We start from the raw sequence: 22,407 nt of genomic DNA on the forward strand, positions 1-22,407 counted from the left end.
GGACAAGTAAAAATAAATTGTTATATTTTAATACTTTATTAGTAAAAATTTTGATTCCGCCGCAGGTGAAGTGAAGCCTAACAATTTATTGGTAATTTTAAATGTCATTCACTATGGTTGGACCATTGAAGGATAATTTAATATCTTCCAAATTCCAAGGACCAATCATTTTATTATTCATTTCCCATATAAATACCACACAACAAAATTGGATATTATTATATTCTCTCTTCATCACAATGAACAAATGCACTACTGATAAATCTTGTACTATTAGTATTATTCTCTCTAAATATTTTCTCTTTTTCTTCATTTTTTTGGCTCCATCATTAGCACTTATAACAAAATCTGAACAAGTTGGATATGGATATATTGTTAGATCAGTAAGCGTTGACTCTTCTGGAAGGACGTTGACTTCTCATCTTCAACTCATCACAAGTTCCTCTGTTTTTGGAACTGACATTCAAAATCTCACCCTTACTGCTTGGTTTGTAACTGATTTCTTTTACATTACATACTTATTTATTGAAATTTTATCAATTTTTAAGTTGACATTTGGATATGAATTTAGTGATATTTGAAGATAATTTGAAAAAGGGGTATTTGGAATTTGAAGTTGTGTTGAATATGCATTTCATCATGAAAATATTGAAGTTTTGTGAAGAAATATACTCCCTCTTTAATTTGTCTGTCTATTTATCTCAACGAGTTAGTGATAAGGTATGCCTACGTGCTACCTCCCCAGACCCCACTTGTGGGATTTTAGTGGGTTGGGTATGTTGTTGTTGTTGTCTAGTTTCGACTTGACATAGTTTAGAAAGTAAGAAATTTTTTCAATCTTGTGATGCTAAAGTACCAAAATACCCTTTACTGTTGTGATTTCAGATGTGCCACGTGGATAGTTGAAATTAACCAAAAAGAAAAGGGGCATTCTTTTTGAAATTGAGTTAAAAAGAAAAGGTAAGACAAACAAATTGAAACGGTTTATGGATATGAGAATGTACAATATGGAAAAAATCATGGATTTTGATGGGAAATGACTACAGAAAAGTCATAAAAGAAGATGACTATAATACGTACATAGGAGGATATGGAGGTCGAGGATTAGGAAAAAAGGTTAGTAGGCAAGCGTTGTCTAGTTTCCCCTATCAATATTGTTATTATTACTCGGTTGATATCTTATTCTTTGATTTTATTATCTGTTGTTTCCTTTGCTTCAGTTATCGCATTGTTTGTTGTTGCGATTGTTCTCTTCTTCTTTATTTTTATCATGTCTTCTTCACTACTATATTTCCTTACGATACTTGATTCTCGAGGGTCAATTGGAAACAATCTCTCTACCTTCACAAGGTAAGAGCAGGGGGTAAGACTGTGTTCACACCACCCTCCCAGACCCCACTTGTGGGATTACACTGGGTATGTTGTTGTTGCTTACTACATAAAATAGTTGAGAGACCATTTGAACAACAAACTCCTCTTTTATAGTGTCAAACGATCTTTTTAATTTGATTAGGAAGTTGTTTATAAATGGACTGATCAGCCTTTTCTTGTTTTACATGTTGATGGATTCTGCAGCTTTGAGACAAAAGATCGTTTAAGAGTCAGAATCACGGATGCTGATAGTGAAAGATGGGAAGTTCCTCAAGAATTTATCCCCCGCGAAACTCATTCACCCCCCCGAAGCTCCCTCTTGGAAAAACGTTCTTCTACCTCACTTTCATTTTCAGAAGACACACATTACTTCCATACAGACACCGTTTCAGACCTTAGTTTTACTCTCTACAACACCACCCCTTTTGGCTTTACTATCATGCGTCGCTCCTCAGGTGATGTTCTTTTTGACACCACACCTGAAAATGACTCTCCGGACACGTTCCTTATCTTCAAGGATCAGTACCTTCAACTGTCCTCTTCATTGCCAGCCAATAGGTCATCTATCTATGGCCTCGGGGAGCATACCAAGAGAAATTTTAAGCTCAAGCATAATCAGACATTGACTCTTTGGAATGCTGATATTGGTAGTGCCAACGTTGATCTCAACTTGTATGGTTCCCACCCTTTTTACATGGATGTCAGGTCTCATCCTGGTGCGGGGACTAGTCACGGAGTCTTGCTGTTCAATAGCAATGGCATGGACATTGTATATGCTGGTGACAGAATTACCTACAAGTTGATTGGAGGGGTCATTGACTTGTACTTCTTTGCTGGTCCTGTGCCAGAGTTGGTCATGGAGCAGTACACAGAGCTCATTGGCCGCCCAGCGCCCATGCCATACTGGTCTTTTGGTGCGTAATTATACTAGCGAATTTCCTATTGTTTCATAGTGTTTATTCTGCTTACTAATTTCATATGACCTTAACTTTTGAATTGTGTATAGTACTTCCCACTTAATTTCCTCAAATTGTTTGATTCACGTGCTTCTTCATGATGTTAAAATATTACTCCCTCCGTTTCAATTTGTTTGTCTTACTTTCCTTTTCAGTCTGTTTCTTCCTTTTTGGCAACTCTTTAGCTCTAACTTTCTAGATGACATGTTTAAGACTACAAGATTACAATGCATTCTGGTACATTCTACATATCTTTAGTTTAAGACCACAAGATTCAATAGTCTTTTTTACTTTCTTAAAATACTATGCCCAGTCAAAAGCAAACAAACAAATTGAAATGAAAGAGTACTTATAAATGTTCACAATTTCTTGTTGTGTCAAGTACTCGTTAGTGCAGAGCTTGGTTATATAACATTTCGTGACCCTACCATTTTCAGTACTCATAATGGGATGTGTAGGGATTTTGCTAGTTGTGAATATGAGGATTGAGTTTTCTTTCTACAATATATACATGTATGATTTGAGAAAGATAGATGCACACATTGTTTTCATCCAAGCTATTGCAAATTGTTGGCGACAGGATTTCACCAATGCCGTTATGGTTATAAAGACATTACTGAAGTTAGGAATGTGGTTGCTGGCTATGCAAAGGCCCAGATCCCTCTTGAGGTCATGTGGACAGATATTGATCATATGGATGGTTATAAGGATTTTACGCTTGATCCTATTAACTTCCCACTTGACCAGATGAAGAAATTTGTCGATACACTTCATCACAATGGCCAGAAATTTGTTCTTATATTGGATCCAGGTGAGTTATGAGTTATAACATATTCAATTTCTTGCTTCTGTTGATATTTATACGTCTGTGGAATTAGGGTCAGGTAAGCTACCTACATCGCACCCCTTCTTTTCGAGCTGCTCTTTTTTTGTTGATATTTATGCTAAAGTTGATGTAGAAGTTGAGAAATTGCGAACATATTGGGTTAAGGGAAAGGGGGCATATATATCCACGATATAGCCATAAAGATGCACGTCTTAGTGGGGAAAAGATTTTGCCCCCGGTGTAGCTCGACGAACTCTCAATTTGATCAGGAGAGCCTAGAGAGCTCTCTATCTTTCCCCAAAGTCTGACTAGAGCCCTCCCAGCTCAAAGGAAAATGCCCCTTAACTTTGCGATTTAGAGTGGATGCACACTTCGTTAATAAAGCAGTGCATATATACCCCTGCCGTCGAACAAATAGTGAAAAGGGTAAATATGCACCATTTGTTAGACATTGAGGGTATATATGCATCATTTGTTAGACGGCAAGGGTATATATGCACCACTAACGAAGGGTATATGCCCTCTAAATCCCAAACTTGAGGAGTATATTTGCCCCTTTTCCCTTGGGTTAAATGACTTAATCAAAGCACTAGTCTTGTTTCTTTTATGATCTCAATGATTTGTTCACAGGGATCAGCATAAATAGCTCATATGCGACATACAAGAGAGGGATGCAAGCAGATGTTTTCATCAAACGCGATGGTGTCCCTTATCTTGGTGAAGTTTGGCCTGGAAAAGTCTACTATCCTGATTTCATGAATCCCCGAGGCAGAGTCTTCTGGAGTAATGAAATCAAGATTTTCCATGAACTTCTCCCCGTCGATGGTATCTGGCTTGACATGAACGAGTTATCTAACTTCATTTCTTCTCCTCCGAGCCCGTCTTCTACCCTTGACAACCCTCCTTATAAGATCAATAACTCCGGAAGCTTACGTCCAATAAATGAGAAGACTGTCCCAGCAACATCAGTACATTTCGGGAATGCCTTAGAGTACAATGTTCATAACCTCTATGGATTCCTGGAAGCTAAAACGACCAATGCGGCTTTAATCGATGTTACTGGTAAAAGGCCGTTTATACTTAGCAGATCTACCTTTGTGGGTGCTGGCAAGTACACGGCACATTGGACCGGAGACAATGCAGCCACATGGGATGACTTGGCTTATAGTATTCCTAGCATTTTGAGTTCTGGATTGTTTGGTATTCCCATGGTTGGAGCTGATATATGTGGCTTTGGTAGAAATACCACTGAAGAATTATGTCGCCGTTGGATTCAGGTACCAGTTCTTTTGTCTTTAAAGAAGTACTTTGCTCCATCTATACATTGAAAGTTGATGATTTCGGTCCAGAAGTTCAAAAGTGGCCTATATGATGGTTCTTCTTTTACTATTTAAATGTGAAACTTAAATGAAAAAACATCGAATTGGGAGGGCGATCCTGTTCTAAATTCTGTATCAGATATACGAATACCCTATCCTTGAGCCGAGGGTCTACTGGAAATAGCCTCTCTACCTCCAAGGGTAGGGGTAAGGTGTGCGTACACTCTACCCTCTCCAGACCCCACGTGTGGGATTACACAAGGTACGTTGTTGTTGTTGTATATACTAATACCCTACCTCGTTCATCTGGAAATCTTCGTTCAAACTCTTTGCTACGCCTTGGAGCAACTTGAATTGTCCACGATTAAAGAACAAAAAGATCGTTTGGCCGAACAAATTAGCCCCATGATTGAATCAGAGAAGGCACAACTAGTTAGAAGTGCCTGGTTTTATTATATGTCTAAGCTAAACTGGGTGATCTATTGAATATCGATACTCGTTATATGGTCGTTTATTATTGCATATCAACTTGTGGTTACTGTACAAAACCAAGAATCCTTACCTCATTAAATATAAATCCTAGATCCGCCTTTGGCACCCATGACCTTAGAATTATGAGTGCACCATTGGTCCAGGCTGCTAACAGTACTCGCAGTATTAGTCTTGTAGTTTCTTGTTATTCTATTTCTGTTTATTTAATGTTCTTGCACTTGGATTATCGTATTATTTTGTTGTAGTTACTTTCCTTTTATAGTATGCTCTGTCATGCTTTATTTAGTACTTTATCTTGGTTTCTTCACTCCCATTGTTTTTTTTTCCGAACTCCCGCTGAGCCAAGGTCTATCAAAAATAACCTCTCTACCTCCCACTGCATACACACTACCCTCCACAGTCTACCCTATTTGTGAGATTACACTGTGTATGTTGTTGTTGTAGTGTTATCAAGTTAATGAACAATGCTTTGCAATAGGTTGGTTGTAATGCTTTCCTTAAAATACTCATACAGAAGATGAAGTCCATATGTTAATTAGAGACTTTGTTTACGGATTTTTGAGTAGAATACAATTGTGAAAGTGCATTAGAAAAGAAGGTCTGTATGACTTAAACATGTCACGTGGAGATATCTATAATATCCGTCTTTCTTCTCTTTTATTATTCTATTGTCATTCTATGTTCTATTCAGGGCAACGCAGGCTGTGCTCTATGAAAACGAAATTATAATTTTCTATTCAATTCAAAATTCAAATCGAATTATGATACTTTTCTGATATCTTATAATCAACATCTTGTCGAATGTAGCTAGGTGCATTTTATCCCTTTGCAAGGGATCACTCTGAGAAGTTTAGTATCCATCAAGAGCTATATATCTGGGATTCAGTAGCTGCAACAGCCAGTAAGGTACTCGGACTACGGTATAGGCTGTTACCATACTTCTACACGTTAATGTTCGAGGCACATACCAAAGGTGTCCCAATAGCGCGTCCTCTCTTCTTTTCATTTCCCGAGGACACAAACACTTACACCATCGACACTCAGTTTCTCATCGGTAAGGGGTTAATGATATCACCAGTACTGACATCTGGAGCAGTTTCAGTAAACGCATATTTTCCATCTGGTACTTGGTTCAACCTCTTCAACTATTCAAACTACGTGAACATGAAGTCCGGTAACTACATCAGTCTAGATGCGCCTCCTGATCATATCAACGTGCATCTCCGAGAGGGAAACATTGTGGTGATGCAAGGAGAAGCAATGACAACAAGGGAAGCCCGTGATACTCCGTTTGAACTTGTTGTCGCCATCAACAACAGGGGAAATAGTTCAGGGGAAGTATTCTTGGACGATGGCGAAGACGTTGAAATGGGAGGAGAGGGAGGAAAATGGAGCCTAGTGAAATTTCACACTAATGTTGTGAATAAGAAGTTATACCTAAGATCAAAGGTTATGAATGAAGATTTTGCTTTGAGTAAGAATTGGAGTATACACAAAGTGACTTTTCTTGGACTGAAAAAAAGGGTGAGTAAAATAAGTGCATATAATTTGACTTCTAAAATTAAAACAAAAATTGATAGAAGTGCATCTGGTGTTTTGGAGATGACAGACTTATCAGTTCTTATTGGAAAAGAATTCACTATTGAGCTAACACTTGAAAAATAATTATCGGAAACAACTTCTTTATCCTATAAAGGTAGGGGTAAGGTCTGTGTACACCCATCAAACCCCACCTTTCTACGACTCCACTTGCGGGACTATATTGGATACATTGTTGCAAAGGTTATTGCCGTGTTATAATAAATATACTAGTTGCATTATTGTTTGTCAAATATTTGCCTTTTTAGAAGTTAGAGCTATAAGTCTATAATTTGGAGAGAGTTCATATACCCTCACCGTCTAACAAATAGAGCACATTTGCCTTTTTTGCTGACGAAACCTATTTACCAAATTATTTTAAAAAAATCATTTAACTTGTTTTTAATTAAAATAATGCCACGTGGCTTTGAAAAATAAGTCTACTCATATATTAGATGCATCTCTTAGTAGTAACATATCTAAAAATATAATTATTCAAACGTTAATGTATTAGGATCTTGAACATGATGATCAAAACTCTATTAAAGCATCATAAATTAGGTATATGATGTGGAAGAATAATGATATCGTTGTAAATAGAAGAGTAATAATGCCCTTTAATCTTCTGGTATTAAACATATCACATGAAAAGTTGAAATTAAAGAGTTGCCAAAACATAATAAAGACATTCTTTTTTAAATGGACTAAAAAGGAAAGTAGGACAAATAGATTAAAATGGAAGGAGTACTAACTTGCAGCTTATCAGGAAAAAAACATCAAAAGAGATTCTAATCAACTTCTATGTTTCCAAAAATGTGTTCTTAATTTTGTTGAGCCTCTTGACTACATCTTTCATGGTTATTCTTGATTCCGCCATTGCCTTTGTGCAATCTAAAGCCAGTTCTATCATGGAAATTATGCAGAGTTCACTTTTGGAAGTGATTTTTTCTTCCTCAAGAAAAATATCGGTGTCCACAACTTCCATCATAGTGCTTGGAAATGCTCGCGTTATCCACTCCCTCAAGCCAAGATTTTCATTGAATATCTCTTCACCTGTTGGCCTTCTTTTCGCCAAAACCTCCATCAACATGATGCCATAACTGTAAACATCACCACGAGTGGACACTATTCCCTCCGAGCCATATTCTTAAAACAACGAAAATGAAAAAAAGTATTACTCATCTGATATAACAATAGTTATGATTTTGGTGAAAATAAAAAAAAAAGGTCTTCGATATATAACAGAAATAGAAAGAAACTAGTATACCTGGTGCAATATATCCAAGAGTGCCCAACGTCTTTGTATGTGCCATGGACATGCTTACAGCTAAAATCTTTGAGATGCCAAAATCACCAACATGCGCCACCATATCTTCATCCAAAAGAACGTTGGCTGGCTTTAGGTCACAATGAACTATTGGTGTGTCAATACCATGATGTAGATATTCAATCGCCATGGCTACATCAAGCATTATGGTGACTCTTTGAAGAAGGTTTAAGTGGCGATCTTCTTTGTACAACCAATTATCAAGACTTCCGTTGGGCATATATTGCAGAACGAAGGCTCTTATGTGTTCACTAGAACACGTACTGATCACCGAAACAAGATTTTTGTGTCTAACATTTCTTATCACTTCACATTCAGTATCAAACCTTTTGCATACTTCCTCATTTTGCAAATTCAGAACCTTTATTGCAATCACAATTCCACTAGGTAATGTGCCTTTGTACACAGAGCCAGAACTTCCCACGCCAATTATATTGGATCCATCAAAATTATTTGTTGCTCGTTGAATCTCATGATAAGAAATCAATTGATAAGTCCTTATCTCCGGAACCTTCTCAACATCTTTGGACTTATCTTTCTTCTTTCGTTTCATTATCCAAATTGAAACAACCAATAAGAATATCAGAAAGAATGAAATAACCACCGGAATGACAATTTTTAGCACAAGCTTCTTCGATTTTGATTGTTGTTGTTCAGGAGTAGTGATGGCACAAGCAGGAACCTCCAATTTGTGCCTTCCACATAGACCTTTGTTCCCAAGAAATGATCGCAGAGTGGAATTTGCAAACACACCACCACTAGGTATTTCACCTTCTAATTCATTAAACGAGACATTGATGCTTTGAAGGTACAAGAGCTTTTCGAAAGACTTGGGAATAGTACCTGACAAGTCATTCAAAGACAAATCCAAGACTTCCAAGCTTATCAAGTTTGAAAAGGATGATGGAATTGGGCCTGAAAACGAATTGTTCGATAAGGAAAGTAACTTCAAGTTTTGAAGTTCCCCCAAATTACTTGGTATCATCCCAGAAAAGTGGTTACCAGAAATATCGATTGCTACAATAGCTTTAAGTTCTCCGATATCTGATGGAACTTCTCCCTCTATAGAATTTCGCGACATGTTTGCATAGAGAAGACTACTCATCTTCCAAATGCTTAAAGGAAGCTTTCCTTCAAACTTGTTAGAACCCAAAAAAAGTTGTTGTAGCATGCTAAGACTCCCTAGACATTCCGGAATCACCCCAGAGAGCTCATTTTCAGACAGAACTAATCGAACCAAATTCGATAAATCACATACTACCTCTGTAATATCCCCCTGTAGTTTATTGTTAATTAGAAATAGACCTTGGAGTTGTTTAAGATTACCAATTTCACGAGGAATATTTCCCGTCAAATTGTTATCTTGAAAAACTAGAGTTGTAAGACCACTCATATTGCCTGTACTAGTGGGAATGAATCCACTGATTTGTGCATTTCCAACATGAAAATATTCAACAGTAGATGAAAGATTTCCAATACTACTTGGTAAAACACCATTCAACGGATTCGATCCCACTTGTAAATATCTCAACATCCTACATTTCACCAAAGAATCGAAGAATCCCAACTCAGTAAGTTGATTATGATGTAGGAACAGTTCTTGCAGCTCGCGAAGATTTCCTAAATTATTAGGAATACTGCCTGTGAGAAGGTTTTCTGATAGTTCCAATAGCTCAAGCTTGGTAGCATTTGTGATGTACCGAGGAATTTCACCTTCGAGCTTATTGTTTGACAAGAGAAGTTGTATAAGGTTTGGAAGATGAAGAAGATTTGAAATTCTACCAGAGAGAGAGTTGAAACTGAGATCAATGAATTCCAAAGAAGATATGTTGAAAATAGCATTTGGAATTTCACCTATAAGATTATAATTTTCTTTGAAATCGATTTGGTTTAAATTTGATAGCTTCCCTAATTCCGGAGGAAGTTCCCCTACCATACGATTGTTTCCACAATGAAGTTTTTGCAGAGTGGAAATATTGCCTAATGAAGTAGGAATTGTCCCATTTATTAGATTATAACCAGTATAAAACTCTTCGAGCTTGGCTAAACAATCAATATTTCTCGGTATTTCTCCAGTTATGTTGTTGAAAGATATGGACAAAACTTTGAGAGCATTGAGTTGGCAGATGTTGGAAGGAATGTGTCCAGAGATTTGATTGTATGATACACCTAAATGCTCAAGATTCGATGAAAGAATATTACGTTGATCATCAAGCAAGAGAGGACCAGAAAGGCTATTGAATGCCAGAGACACGACGAGAAGGGAGGAGACATTAAACAATGTTGAGGGAATAGAACCTGTTAATTGATTACGCGACAAGGACAACTCAACAAGTTGGCTTAGATTACCGATCTCCTTTGGTATGTTACCGTTGATTCTATTACCATTCAGACTGATGTTCATCAATTTTGTGGCATTTCCAATAGAAGGAGGGATTATACCTATTAGTGTATTATTCCTGAGATTTAAGACTCTGAGTTCTGGTACATACCATGTACCTTTCCACATTTCACCACTGAGTTTATTGAAAGCTAATGAAATGATTTGAACTCTCCTATTTTGGAATAGACTTATCGGTATACTTCCTTGGAGCTGATTGTTCTGAATATCAATCACTCGCAAACGAGGCAATTGGCCAATGCCATAAGGGATGTCACCATGGAAGTTGTTGTTCTCGAGATTTAGCTCTATGAGAAAGGACAAATTCGCCAAATACGGCGAAATTGTGCCTTGAAGTTGCAAATTAGGAAGAGTTAAGGCTACTACCCTTTGCCTTTTTGGACTGCAAGTGACACCAAACCAAGAGCAAAATGAAGTATTTTTGGTCCAATTATTGGCCAAAAAATGACTAGGATCATTTGTGATAAGATTTTGAAAAGCTAACAGAGATTGTTGGTCAGTCTCATTTGAGTAACTAGAGTGAAATTGAACTAGGAAGACAAGTATCAATAAGAAAATGTGTTTCTCCATGCTGTTACTAATGCACTGAAAACACAATGCTATCAAGAGAAAAAAAAAAAGACAACAACACAAGAACACAGATGAATTTATGTAAGGAAATTGATTGAGTAAAGCCTGTCAACTTGCATTATTAAGAAAGAAGAAAAAGAGTATATTTTTGTATGGTCCAGAATCAGGTCAATGGGAAAACAATATTTATATGGTCCAGAATCAACTCAATGGGAAAACAAGAAGCAAAAGGAAAAAAGAATCTGACCACTACCCTTGATAGTTCACACTACTTGGATTTTTTTTTGTTTTCCCACTTGGATTCATTATGCTCATTAGAACCCGATTAATCTAAATTTGCGGATCGCAGGACCTATTTTGGGGGCAGTGTACCCAACGAGGTTTTCTTCATATCCAGAATTTAAACCTGAAACTTCTGATTAAAAGCAAAGAAATCCTAATCATTGAACCACAACACGACACTACTTGGGTTGTGTTTGACAAATCATATATTACTAAAAGTGGGAACAAAAAAAGTTGAAATACCAAAATACCCCTATAAACTTGAGTTATTACAATAATACCATTAATATATATATATATATATATATATATATATATATTATTATTATTATTATTAAATAGTAAATTTAAGCTGCATTTTAATTTCAACATTGAATGTTATTTCAGTTAATGTAATTATTGGTTAAACAATGAAAGAATAATAAACTGAATTTTTTTTGATTTTCTTCCGTTACCAATTTAGCTAGATAATGAATCATCTTAGTTGTTATCTTAAATTTTCCTCACTAATCAACTTATTATAAATGGCATAATCAATCTACCATATGTATAACCTCTTCCTGGCTCCTCATTAGAAGAAATAGTAGAGACAAGTTGAAGATTTCTACAAAGGTATGTTCATTTTATTTGGTTATTTTCTGTAAATGTTTATGAAATTATATATTCTTTTTTCGTATATTTTTTTATGCACTATCTTGTAATGTAATTGTCCAGTGAGAATAGAGACACTGAATTCTGGCCACAGTAGAGATTTTTTTATTACTTATTAATACAATCAAACAGTTCAAATTGAATTGATGTAGTATATTATGCTACTCTATGTAGATCACTTTATGTTTGGAAACGTTTTGGCCATAATTTGTGACATTATGTATTGCAAGTACATCTCAAAATTGGCCTATGCCAATTCACTTCTACAGAAGAGTAATTATTCTTTTATTGTGCTTCTTTATTTTTGTCAAATAATTATAATAGGTTTAATCTCTGTGATGAAGAACCTCAAAAATCATTGCCAAGGATCCTTGCTTCTATATAATCTTTCGGGGGTTCCAGATGAATCTATATGTTTGTACCTAATAATATCAAAATGTAACTCATTTTACACTTTAACTACCTAACCAATTTTTGTTGTTTGATTTTATAGGTTTTTCTCTATTTTTTTTATATGTTTTGATTTTTATTTTATAGCACAGAGAAAATTCAAGTATCATTAAAAATATAAATTTTATATTAATATTTGAAGATAAACGTGCAACGCACGTCCCAAATACTAGTGGAATAAAAGTCAGCTAACTCATAATAGAAAGAAGAAATTAACATTGCTATCTATTTTCTTTCTATTGTTAAGAGCCAAGTCAATGGGAGTCGATATTTTAAGTAGAACATCGATCAAAATATCCTCAAACGTATTTGGTACTGAGGCATAGTTGTTGACCGACAAAAACACCATAAAGTTGACCAACTAGATATGGAAAAGTTGAGAAATGTTTTTTCCCTATATCGAATACACCCTTAATTCTTGCTTAAATGAATTCTTAACTCAACCAATGCCAATTTGCAATGAGTGTATAATAGGTCACTTTTCGAATAATGTAAGTGTTCAATAGGAACAAATCTTAAATAAAGTGTCAAAATGAAAGATACGAACAATTTAAGAGTCCCCTTGTGACTTTAACTTTTTTCTTACATATAAACCGTTATTCAAAATCTTAGTGAAACACTGATTTTTTTTATCTCAGACGCTTTTCTTGAAAAATACCAATTGAAGTGGTACCACAAGAATAGTCTAACATCACAACACAATGCACTAACTCATTAACATCAATTTAGAAGACTATTAGCTAACTAAGATGGAGAACTTCACATTTTTTCATAAAATGGATGTATATTTCAACTTTTTTTGTTGTGGCTTCCATCATATCAAGGAATTGTTTGGTGGTGAACAAGTTGTATAGAAATTATAATAGAAGGTAGTGGTTGAGTTAGTTTGTAATACTTAGAGATCTTTAATTGAACACACATTTCTGTAAACTCATCTCTCGAGTTCTAAATATAAGGACTCTTCTGATTAAGTAGTGTAAGAATCATAGGATTTGGAAGAAAACTTCACTCTACAAAAAAAAAATGGAGCAGGAATTAGCTACAAAATGTCTCTAATCGGTCGATAAATAGCTCATAACTAACAATATTTTTTATAATCGATCGTTAAGTAGTATTACCGATAATTTTTATAATAATATCATAATCCTGAAATTGCTTATACCACATCTAGAGAAGTTCAATCAAACTCGGAATAAAATAATCCCATTATATTATTCCAAAACTATCATCTCTTATCCTTGTGGGCAAACGAGCCCTAAGAGTTAAAAGTTATATAAATGAAAGTCCATTTGCTTAGGAATCAATAACTTATTGTCTTTCACTAGTAGTCATGGTGATGAACAAAGTTATACATAGTTGCCATGTTTATATATGGTGCTTTTGGCCTTTGGTATTTCAGGCTATTCTTCCCATACATTTGTCTTTACTGTTATAGTGAATAAAGTTCGGTGACCATACTTGAAATTAACGCGAAAAATAAGATCACTATGAAAGAAGCAAAATTGAGGACAAGTAAAAACAAGTACACAAGAATTCCCATTGAGGAATAATACAGGAAAACTAAACTACAAATAACAGCTTTTGAATTCAAAGTTCATCTGAACTAAAACCATTTTTGAAAATGGTAGCCTCCAATCTTTTTTTCTCAAGGGCTGTAATACTTAGAATTCAAGACTATGTAAACAAAAGGTCGCCGCTTACTTGGGCAACCCAGTGTCAGGGTGGAGGAGAGCTTGGCTATTGTCACTTATCAAAACTGGACCTCTACAAGGTCGTGTGCAAATGAAGTAGCTAACTTTGACTTTGTATTTCTGAGCTGGAACTGTCCTTGATTTCTGGAGGCGGGGCCAATGCTTCGATGTCCTTTATATCCTGAATTCCGGCATCCTTTAGAATTGATTTATCACCTATGACGTAGCTGGACAGAGGAAGAAGCAGTCAGTATGATCGCCTATTGATACGATATGGTCCAGAACAATTCATCCTATAGAAAAACTACGAAAAATATGATAGTGAATGTACCTGTTTAGATCAGTTTCTGAATTTGGAGGGAAGTGGAAGAGCAGCGTCTGAAGCAGAAGTGCAGCGGATGTTCTGTTACGTGCAATTAGGACTGAATTTGGCCATGCGTCGAAAGTGTATGCAACCTGGCAACATTTTTTTTATACTCGGTGATAAGGCCAAATAAATTTACTAATGCTACCGAAAACCTATTTAAGAAGTTGAATAGCAGGGCAATAGTTCTTAGTCAAACACTCAATTGTCAATCAGAACCGAGAAAAGGCTTGAAATGGATAGATTTTCTTGCTTCGCTTGATATGGGGTCTAGATCTCAGTGATAACAGATATTATGACATAACCGGAAAGCGGTAATCGTAAAACCAGCTCAAGAGGGGGGAGGGGGTTCAGTTAGAACATAATCTAGTTTGCAGACTCTTCAAACAGGAAGGTAGACAGATTTAAGGAGATAGATGCAATACATATTTAAAAATGAAACAAAAAAGTCCAGTTCGGAAGGATAATCACTATTCTCTTTCAAATATCTAATATCTAAAATTCTAGCTCAAGTATCGAATTCTATGACAGATTTCTCGGGCATAATACATAAAAGGTAGCAACTCTTGGAGTAGTGTTCTTTTACATTGTTAATAGAGATGATCAAAATCAAGCAAGTATGCATTAGAAAAAGGTTATGGTTTAGTATAAAAACCTGTGGAGTTCCTTCTGAACGGTTCCATTTCTCAACACAGCTGATTATCCTGAAAATTAAACACACCATCAGGAATTATTTTTCTTATCTCGATATTAGTAAACAATCATCAAGTTCAGTACTTCTCTTAAGAATAAGAAGTTCCGCACACTTCATTTAACTTGAAGTTAAGAGAACTTGCCTATGAGATGTGTCATTCATGTAGGCTATAGGAGGGCTAGTATCCAGGCAGACTGCATGAAACTGATTGCTGTCTGCACAAGTCAATTGAGTGAAAGTTGCAAAATCACGTTTTTGTATGGCGTCTTCCATCTGAATTATTCGCTTTGGCACTACTTCCTGAAAAATAGAATACAAGAATGAAAGCCATACTTCTAATACAACTCTCTCACTAATCCAACAGAGGCTAGATAACGACCAAGTGAAAATGTGCTGGAAGATTTTGAGGAAATTAATTGAAGATGCAGAATCCAAATGTACCTTTACCCTGTGTTCTATAAGTGCACTGGTTTCAACAGTCTCACGCATTCCGGAAGTGCTACTTGTTTCCTTCTGCCGTGAGCACAACTGAATATACAGCCATTCAAAAAGAATCAAATCCTGTTGATACACGTGTTTTGTGAAAACATGCGTACGTGTCCCAATGGTCAGCATTTGTGTGATTGGCTCGGGTAAAAGTACATGATTAGATTATACGAATTGGTGAACCTCATAGTTTAAGCATTAGTTGTCATGAAAATAAGAGCAGAATACTAGCACGATTTGCTCAATCTTTTGGAGAAACAGTGATAATGTGGATAAATAAGTACATACCACGGCAATGATGATAACAAGTTCATCTCAGTGCTTCTCATCAACCAGTGGAACAGCAATGCTATCACTTCCATACAGTGATAATGTGGATAAATAAGTACATACCACGGCAATGATGATAACAAGTTCATCTCAGTGCTTCTCATTAATCAGTGGAACAGCAATGCTATCACGTCCATTTTCCTCCTACAAAGTACCCAGGGAAATGAATTATAACAACACTGAGAAGATAAGATATTTGCTAACAGAAGCACAAGATAAGAACACATGAAGAGGACGTACTTTTGCCATTACCCACTTGACAAATCCTCCATACAAGCTTCGACAAGCACTTCTTGAACCTTGCCTGAAGTGAATAAACAAAGTTGTCATTTTGACTATTTATCTGACCTATTGAACCTCAATTATCATTGGGTAGCCTAATAACAAGACCAACGAAATACATACCAACAAGCTAAAGGAATTACTTACGACTGATGATTTACCTTGCTATTGCAGAAAGCCTCCCGTTGTCCTCTTGCACATTCATTAACTTCGCAAGAGAATAAACTACAAAGATGAACATAAATTAGTTGTACTCTTTTTTGAAGTCTCAGAAAAAAAAGACTAGAGAAAAACATAGATTCATAAAAGAGGAGTGAACTAGGTCCAGCAAGCAAATGAAAACAAAGCTCAAGGAAAAAACTAATTCAATGAGTAGTGTATTAATGTGTGAGATACGTTTAAATGGAGTAACATGGTTAGCGAATTTATAGCGGACCTCAACTTGTTCGGGGCTGAGGCATACTGTTATAGTGTAGTATAATATACACTTATCAACACAAAAATCATAAGATGCGCTCACTTAGATACATTGTTTACTCATTGTCATCGAAATTTCATTATATATTTAAACAATGATTTAAAATGACATTATGCTAACAACAGATCAATGGAATATGACAAATATTTACCTACTTGTGGACACAAAATATGTAGCATAGATGGAAACTGAGGAATCTATTACCACTAACTCATTCAATCCATGAATTAGAAAGGAGGTTGTAACCCAAAGAAGCTCAAATGCACAGATAGAATGCAGTACTTTATCACAGAGCTATAGAATTTATAAGTACACAAAGTATTCTATTAGAAATAAGTAGGTACTTCTATAGTTCCACTAGCAGGTCCATTCTTTAATGACCACTTACCAAGATATGTCAGCTAAAATAATGAGTTTACAGAAAAAATTAGTTGCAGGAGAAAGGAAAATAGTAAAAGGAAGCTCTGATCGATTTGAGTTTGCAACAGGGAAGCTTACAGTTACAGTACTTGATTAAATTGTACTCCCTCCTTTCCAATTTGTTTGTCCTACTTTCCTATTTAGTCTGTTTCAAAAAGAATGTCTCTTTCCTTCTTTAGCAACTCTTTAATTCTAACTTTCCACATGACATGTTTAAGACCACAACATTAAAGGGAATTTTGGTACATTTGACATATCTTCTATTTAAGACCACACAAGATTCAAAAGTCTAAACTCCGGGCCAAGTCAAAATAGGACAAGCAAATTTTAAAGGAGGGAGTACTATATATGGAGTTGAGAAACTTAGAAAAACATAAAGCATTACATAAGTAACCAGAAAAGATAAGTGTGGAACTTGAAAAATGATAGAAAATGTTATATCCTATATGCATTGTTTACAAGCTAGAGAAAGTACTTAAAACTTTCTGGAACACTCTAGAAAGATACAACGAATCACGTTTTGTTTGCTTTGAAGTCAAATCACAGATAAGATACAGGCAAGCCCTAAAAAGATTTATTTCATATGTTGTGAACTCCAATTACAGCCCATATTATAACGAGGTAAAATCAGAAAATTCAAAAAGCTTCACAGGCACAAGTTGTAAATGAGCAATATTATACAAATGCTCGTCAAAGAAGGTTAATATTTGCATCTCCTGTGGCCATTAGGAGGACTCAACTTAACAGCCACTAGAAGATCAAACAAACGAAATACTAAAGCGACAAACAAATTCAGAATTCAAGTAACAAAGAAATAGTTAGCAGTACCTAGGCAGGCAAAACCAGCAGCTGAGGAAGCCAATCCCGCATCAGTAGGAAAATTATTATAAGAAGCAATATGCACGCGCAGGTTCTCTCAATCCTTTTTCGCGATCTTGATACCCCTCTTCTCATCCTCAACATCATTAGCGCGAGCTCGAATTTCCCTAAGACAGTTCTGGTATCTGCCTCCAGAGAGGGATATTTCCTAAGAGAACCAACAAAAAAAAATAGAAAGGATAAAAGAATAACTCAAAATAAAATTGGCGCAATGATAAGTTCCAATAAGCTTAGACTTCTAAAATCATGTAAAATCGTCCAAGTAGGAATCACACTTTCTAGGATCTCATTTTACTTCACTGCTATGTTTGTTGTTTTGAGGCAAAAACAGAGAAGATGATCAAAGATTTGAGTGATGATGGAATTAAAAGAGGCATATAGGATCACTAAAGTTGAGAATAGGTATAAGAATATTCACACATTCTCCCTCAACCCCAAAGGGGAAAAACGAGCAAATTAACTAAATTCCCATAAGAATAAAGATTTATTCTCATAGGAGTACAAAATGGAGAGCCCGGTTGCCTATTCCTTATTTAGAACTCCTTCATAAGTTCATTCTACTACACACATCTAAAAGACACTCAGAATGTTCACTTTACAGCATAACAGCCTAAAGTCTCGCAGGTAGCAGCTAAAACTAAAACCCAAATCCAGACGAATATTTACATTCTTATAGAACTAGTCTTTTCCTATATAACAGTATTAATAAATCAACACTAAAATTGCATATTGGATTACTAAAGCTGCACATAGTAAAAGAACAATCTCGAACTCTCTCTCAACCCCAAAACGGGAAAAAAGGTTATTAGCTAATAAATTCTAGCAAAAAATGAAGACTTATTATGAAATGGAGAGTCCAATTCCCTATTCTTTATTCTACTACATGTATAGCAGGTTTGGCCAAGCTCCTCGGAAATCAGATTTCTTAAGACAGGTACTTATGTTATAGATTTGAAGCATTTGCCCAAAGTTATAGGGAAATATAAGTGTTTGAGTTGTAGCAGAAGCTGAAAAGGTAGCTTCTCCCCCGAAGCTCTTTTGAAAGCTTGGCCAAGTAAAAACTGTTACTCTAATATTAGCAAAAGCGCTTTTCAAATTGATTTAGATACACAAACCATTACTCTTCAAAAGTACTTTTTCGAAACACTTCTAAAACTACTTTCTAAAATAAGAAGATTTTAAAATCCTAGCCAAACACGGTAGTATTCGCATACAGCTCAATGACACTCAGAATGTTGCACTATTAAATCATAACAGCCTACAATCTTGAAGGTAGCAGCTAACACTAAAACCCAAATCTCAGACAAATATTTACACTCTTAAAGAGCTAGCTTTTCCAATTCACAAAAATTAATCAATCCACAGTAAAAGGCATATTTGATTACTAAAGCAGCACATAGTAAAAGAACAATCATGCACTCTATCTCAGCCCTAAAATGGGAAAAAGGTAATTTAGCTCCTTTCTCTGTCCCAATTTATGTGATACAAATTCCTTTGTGGTCAGTCCAAAAAGAAAGAAGTCTTTCTGTATTTATTTTTTTATTTTAATTTTTTGGTTTTCCATCCGGTATCTGCACTCCCTAACAGAATTTTTTCCACACCCAGGGGTTCGACCCCAAGACTTCTGGCTAAGAGTGAAAGGACCCTATCCATTCCACCACAACCCTTGTTGGTTCGTCTTTCCCTATTAGTACTTCCTCCGTTTCAATTTATTTGTCTTACTTTCCTTTTTAGTTCGTTTAAAAAAGAATGTCTCTTTCCATTTTTTACAACTCTTTAATTCTAACTTTCAACCTTATATATTTAAGACCACATTAAAGGGCATTTGGTACATTCTACATATCTTTAGTTTAAAATCAAGATTAAAAAGTCTTCTTTTACTTTCTTAAACTTCATGCCAAGACAAAACCAAACAAGCAAGTTGAAATGGACGGAGTGACAATTTAACTTTACACTTATTTTTACTCTTAAAAAGATGATTTGTATCCACAAAAACTTTCGATTTGTTTTAAACCACAAGTTTCTTCTTTCTCTTAAACTCGATGCTATATCAAATAACTTCACATAAATTGAGACGGAAGGAGTAAAAAATTCCAGCAAAAATGAAGACTTTTGGTATAAAATGGATGAGCCCAATTCCCTATTCCTTATTTAAACCTCCTTCATTTTACTACAAGTAGTCACATACACCTAAAAGACACTCAGAATCAAGGAAGGAGCCCGTAAGGGTCCAGGTGATCATCCAACCCCCTTCCGAGGATAATCACACTGTTTATATATGATTAAATTTTTCTTTTATGTATATATACTAGATGTTGAACCCCTTTGACTTCATTCTTCATATTTTGAACCCTTAATGAAAATCCTAACTCGTCAACTTAGAATGTTGCACTATTAAAGCATATCAGCTTACAATCTTGCAAGTAGCAGCTAAAACATTTACACTCATAAAAAACTATTTTTTTTTCCAATATCACAAAAATTAATCAAACCCCATTAACAAACAGTAATCAAAATCTTAAAATCACACTTAAAAATTCAAAAAATAAAATAATTCTTTTTTACCTTGACATTAAGCCACATTCAATCTTGATTAAACACAGGGCTGACAGAAACAGTAGTAGTAGTACAAAGATGTGCAGGATCAAGAGTTACACTAATACTATCATTAATAGCAAGAATTAGGTTTTCATCCCTTTTTCCCCAATATTTTATCACCGCAATGTTGGTGGGTGTTTGTGCTGTTACCATCAAAACCCATTTTTTTTATTCATCCGCCATGGCCAAGAAAATGAAGAAATTGAACAAAGAAAGAAAGAAAGTTTCTGGGATTTGGATCAATTTGTGAAATTTGTTTGATCTTTTTCTCTATTTTTGCTACATATTTATACATTTTACAGAATATTCATATGTATGTCTGCTTATAGAATATAATAACCTCCTTCGTTGAATGAAAATATTATTTGTTTTATTGGCGGCGACACATTGGATTTATGTATTATAAGTTAGATAATTCAAAATATTTGTAAAAATTATATATAGAAAAGTTATAGTAAAAAATAGATTTGTGTCAATCTAAAAATCTAAAATGTGCCACATAAAATTGAGATAGAGTGAAAATGAATTATTAATTTTTTTACGAGTTTTATATCTTAATTATCAACTGTTTGTAGTATTATTTATCTAAACTATCATGAAGTCTATTTATTTATAGCCAAAAAGGGTGCGAACTCAACTGTTCAGAAAAGTCTCATCAGTTCAGAACATGCATGAGGTCTTTTGGGAAAAGAAATATTTGTTCGAAAGGAACAGGTCCTTTTCGAATCTGTGAATTTTAAATTAATTCCGCTCCGCGAATTAACTAGTTAATTTCGTTAATTAATTATGTGATTTAATTAATTCAAATTAATTCACGAATTAATTAATTAATTAACAACTCTGAATTAATATTGAATTAGTATTCAGAAAAATGAAATTAATTAATGAGATTAATAAATAAATTTTGTCTTAGTCCTAGCCGTAAACGATGGATACTAGGCGCTGTGCGTATCGACCCGTGCAGTGCTGTAGCTAACGCGTTAAGTATCCCGCCTAGGGAGTACGTTCGCAAGAATGAAACTCAAAGGAATTGACGGGGGCCCGCACAAGAGGTGGAGCATGTGGTTTAATTCGATGCAAAGCGAAGAACCTTACCAGGGTGGTACGTGGATCTTCAAGGGCCCAGGCTCCCCGTCCCAGCCAATCCCCTTCCGGATCAAGGACGGCCATTCTTCTGACAATATCGACCTTGACCTCGACGCCACCTTAAGCGGAATGGAGCAAGGAGTTATCCACTAAATGATAGAAAGGCTACCTTCTTAAGGAGGAAGACTTCTTTCAATATAAAGCAAGGTGTAAGCAAGTTTCTTTCCGACCAGACTGACCTGGCAATTATCTTCCTATAGATAGCTCCTTGCTTATAAAAAGATTTCTAATGAGAATCAGCTGAAGCTTATTCAGGATTGATCTTTCTTATCCGAGAGTCTTATCAAACTCTCTGCCACTGTAGGTGCGACACAGGTAGTAGTGACTGAAAGAGTTGATGCGGCATGATCACGATTATAAGCGTCCTTAAAAAATTATCAATCAATCACATCATTTGCCAAAGCCAAAATTGAAGTTGAAGCCGAGAGAGCGACGACGACGACGGCTTGAGGGAGCATCCTCTACTTAAACTTGTAAGAGTTAAAGAAAGTGTTTTCTAATATAAAGACAAAAAATTTTCTTCTATCAATGAGGGAGAAATAACTTTTTGTTTTCCGTTCACTTAGCTCTCTCAATTTCCCAATTCTTATTTCGCATTCACACCCCACTAAAATCCAACAATAGGTCTACAAGAAAGAAACAATAATAACAACAAAATAATGTGATATTCGAAACACAATAAACAAGAAATGGCAAGAACTATAAGAACACGAGTAGTACTATGATAGACCCTAATAAGCCTAAGCCTTCGAAAGGCAAGAAAACACTATACCCCTACTAACCTTCTATCCGTATACGTGACATCTACTATTTTCT

At 35.4% G+C, this 22,407-nt stretch overlaps 3 protein-coding genes and 2 pseudogenes across 3 annotated transcripts; 1 reads left to right on the forward strand and 4 right to left on the reverse strand.

The window, feature by feature from the left end:
• The first annotated feature begins 220 nt into the window (after positions 1-220).
• On the forward strand, positions 221-6,796 carry LOC129870163 (alpha-glucosidase). Its single transcript, XM_055944801.1, has 5 exons — positions 221-487; positions 1,576-2,285; positions 2,908-3,138; positions 3,784-4,430; positions 5,772-6,796. Exons 1-5 carry the CDS (start codon positions 240-242, stop codon positions 6,627-6,629), a joined length of 2,694 nt encoding a protein of 897 aa, XP_055800776.1. The 5' UTR covers positions 221-239; the 3' UTR covers positions 6,630-6,796.
• A 377-nt stretch (positions 6,797-7,173) lies between these two features.
• Positions 7,174-9,546, reverse strand: LOC129871256 (receptor kinase-like protein Xa21). The gene is made up of 2 exons (XM_055946162.1): positions 7,810-9,546; positions 7,174-7,688 (listed from the first exon to the last, which is right to left on the reverse strand). The coding sequence occupies exons 1-2, from the start codon at positions 9,401-9,403 to the stop codon at positions 7,342-7,344; spliced, it is 1,941 nt and encodes a 646-aa protein (XP_055802137.1). The 5' UTR covers positions 9,404-9,546; the 3' UTR covers positions 7,174-7,341.
• On the reverse strand, positions 9,450-10,840 carry LOC129869925 (LRR receptor-like serine/threonine-protein kinase EFR). The gene is made up of 2 exons (XM_055944492.1): positions 9,570-10,840; positions 9,450-9,489 (listed from the first exon to the last, which is right to left on the reverse strand). The coding sequence occupies exons 1-2, from the start codon at positions 10,838-10,840 to the stop codon at positions 9,450-9,452; spliced, it is 1,311 nt and encodes a 436-aa protein (XP_055800467.1).
• A 2,875-nt stretch (positions 10,841-13,715) lies between these two features.
• LOC129871629 (diphosphomevalonate decarboxylase 1-like) lies at positions 13,716-15,740 on the reverse strand (annotated as a pseudogene).
• On the reverse strand, positions 15,453-20,749 carry LOC129871630 (diphosphomevalonate decarboxylase 2-like; annotated as a pseudogene).
• Between the last annotated feature and the right edge of the window lie 1,658 nt (positions 20,750-22,407).

The sequence above is a fragment of the Solanum dulcamara genome, chromosome 10 (assembly GCF_947179165.1).
Source record: "Solanum dulcamara chromosome 10, daSolDulc1.2, whole genome shotgun sequence".
NCBI classification, from domain to species: Eukaryota; Viridiplantae; Streptophyta; class Magnoliopsida; order Solanales; family Solanaceae; genus Solanum; species Solanum dulcamara.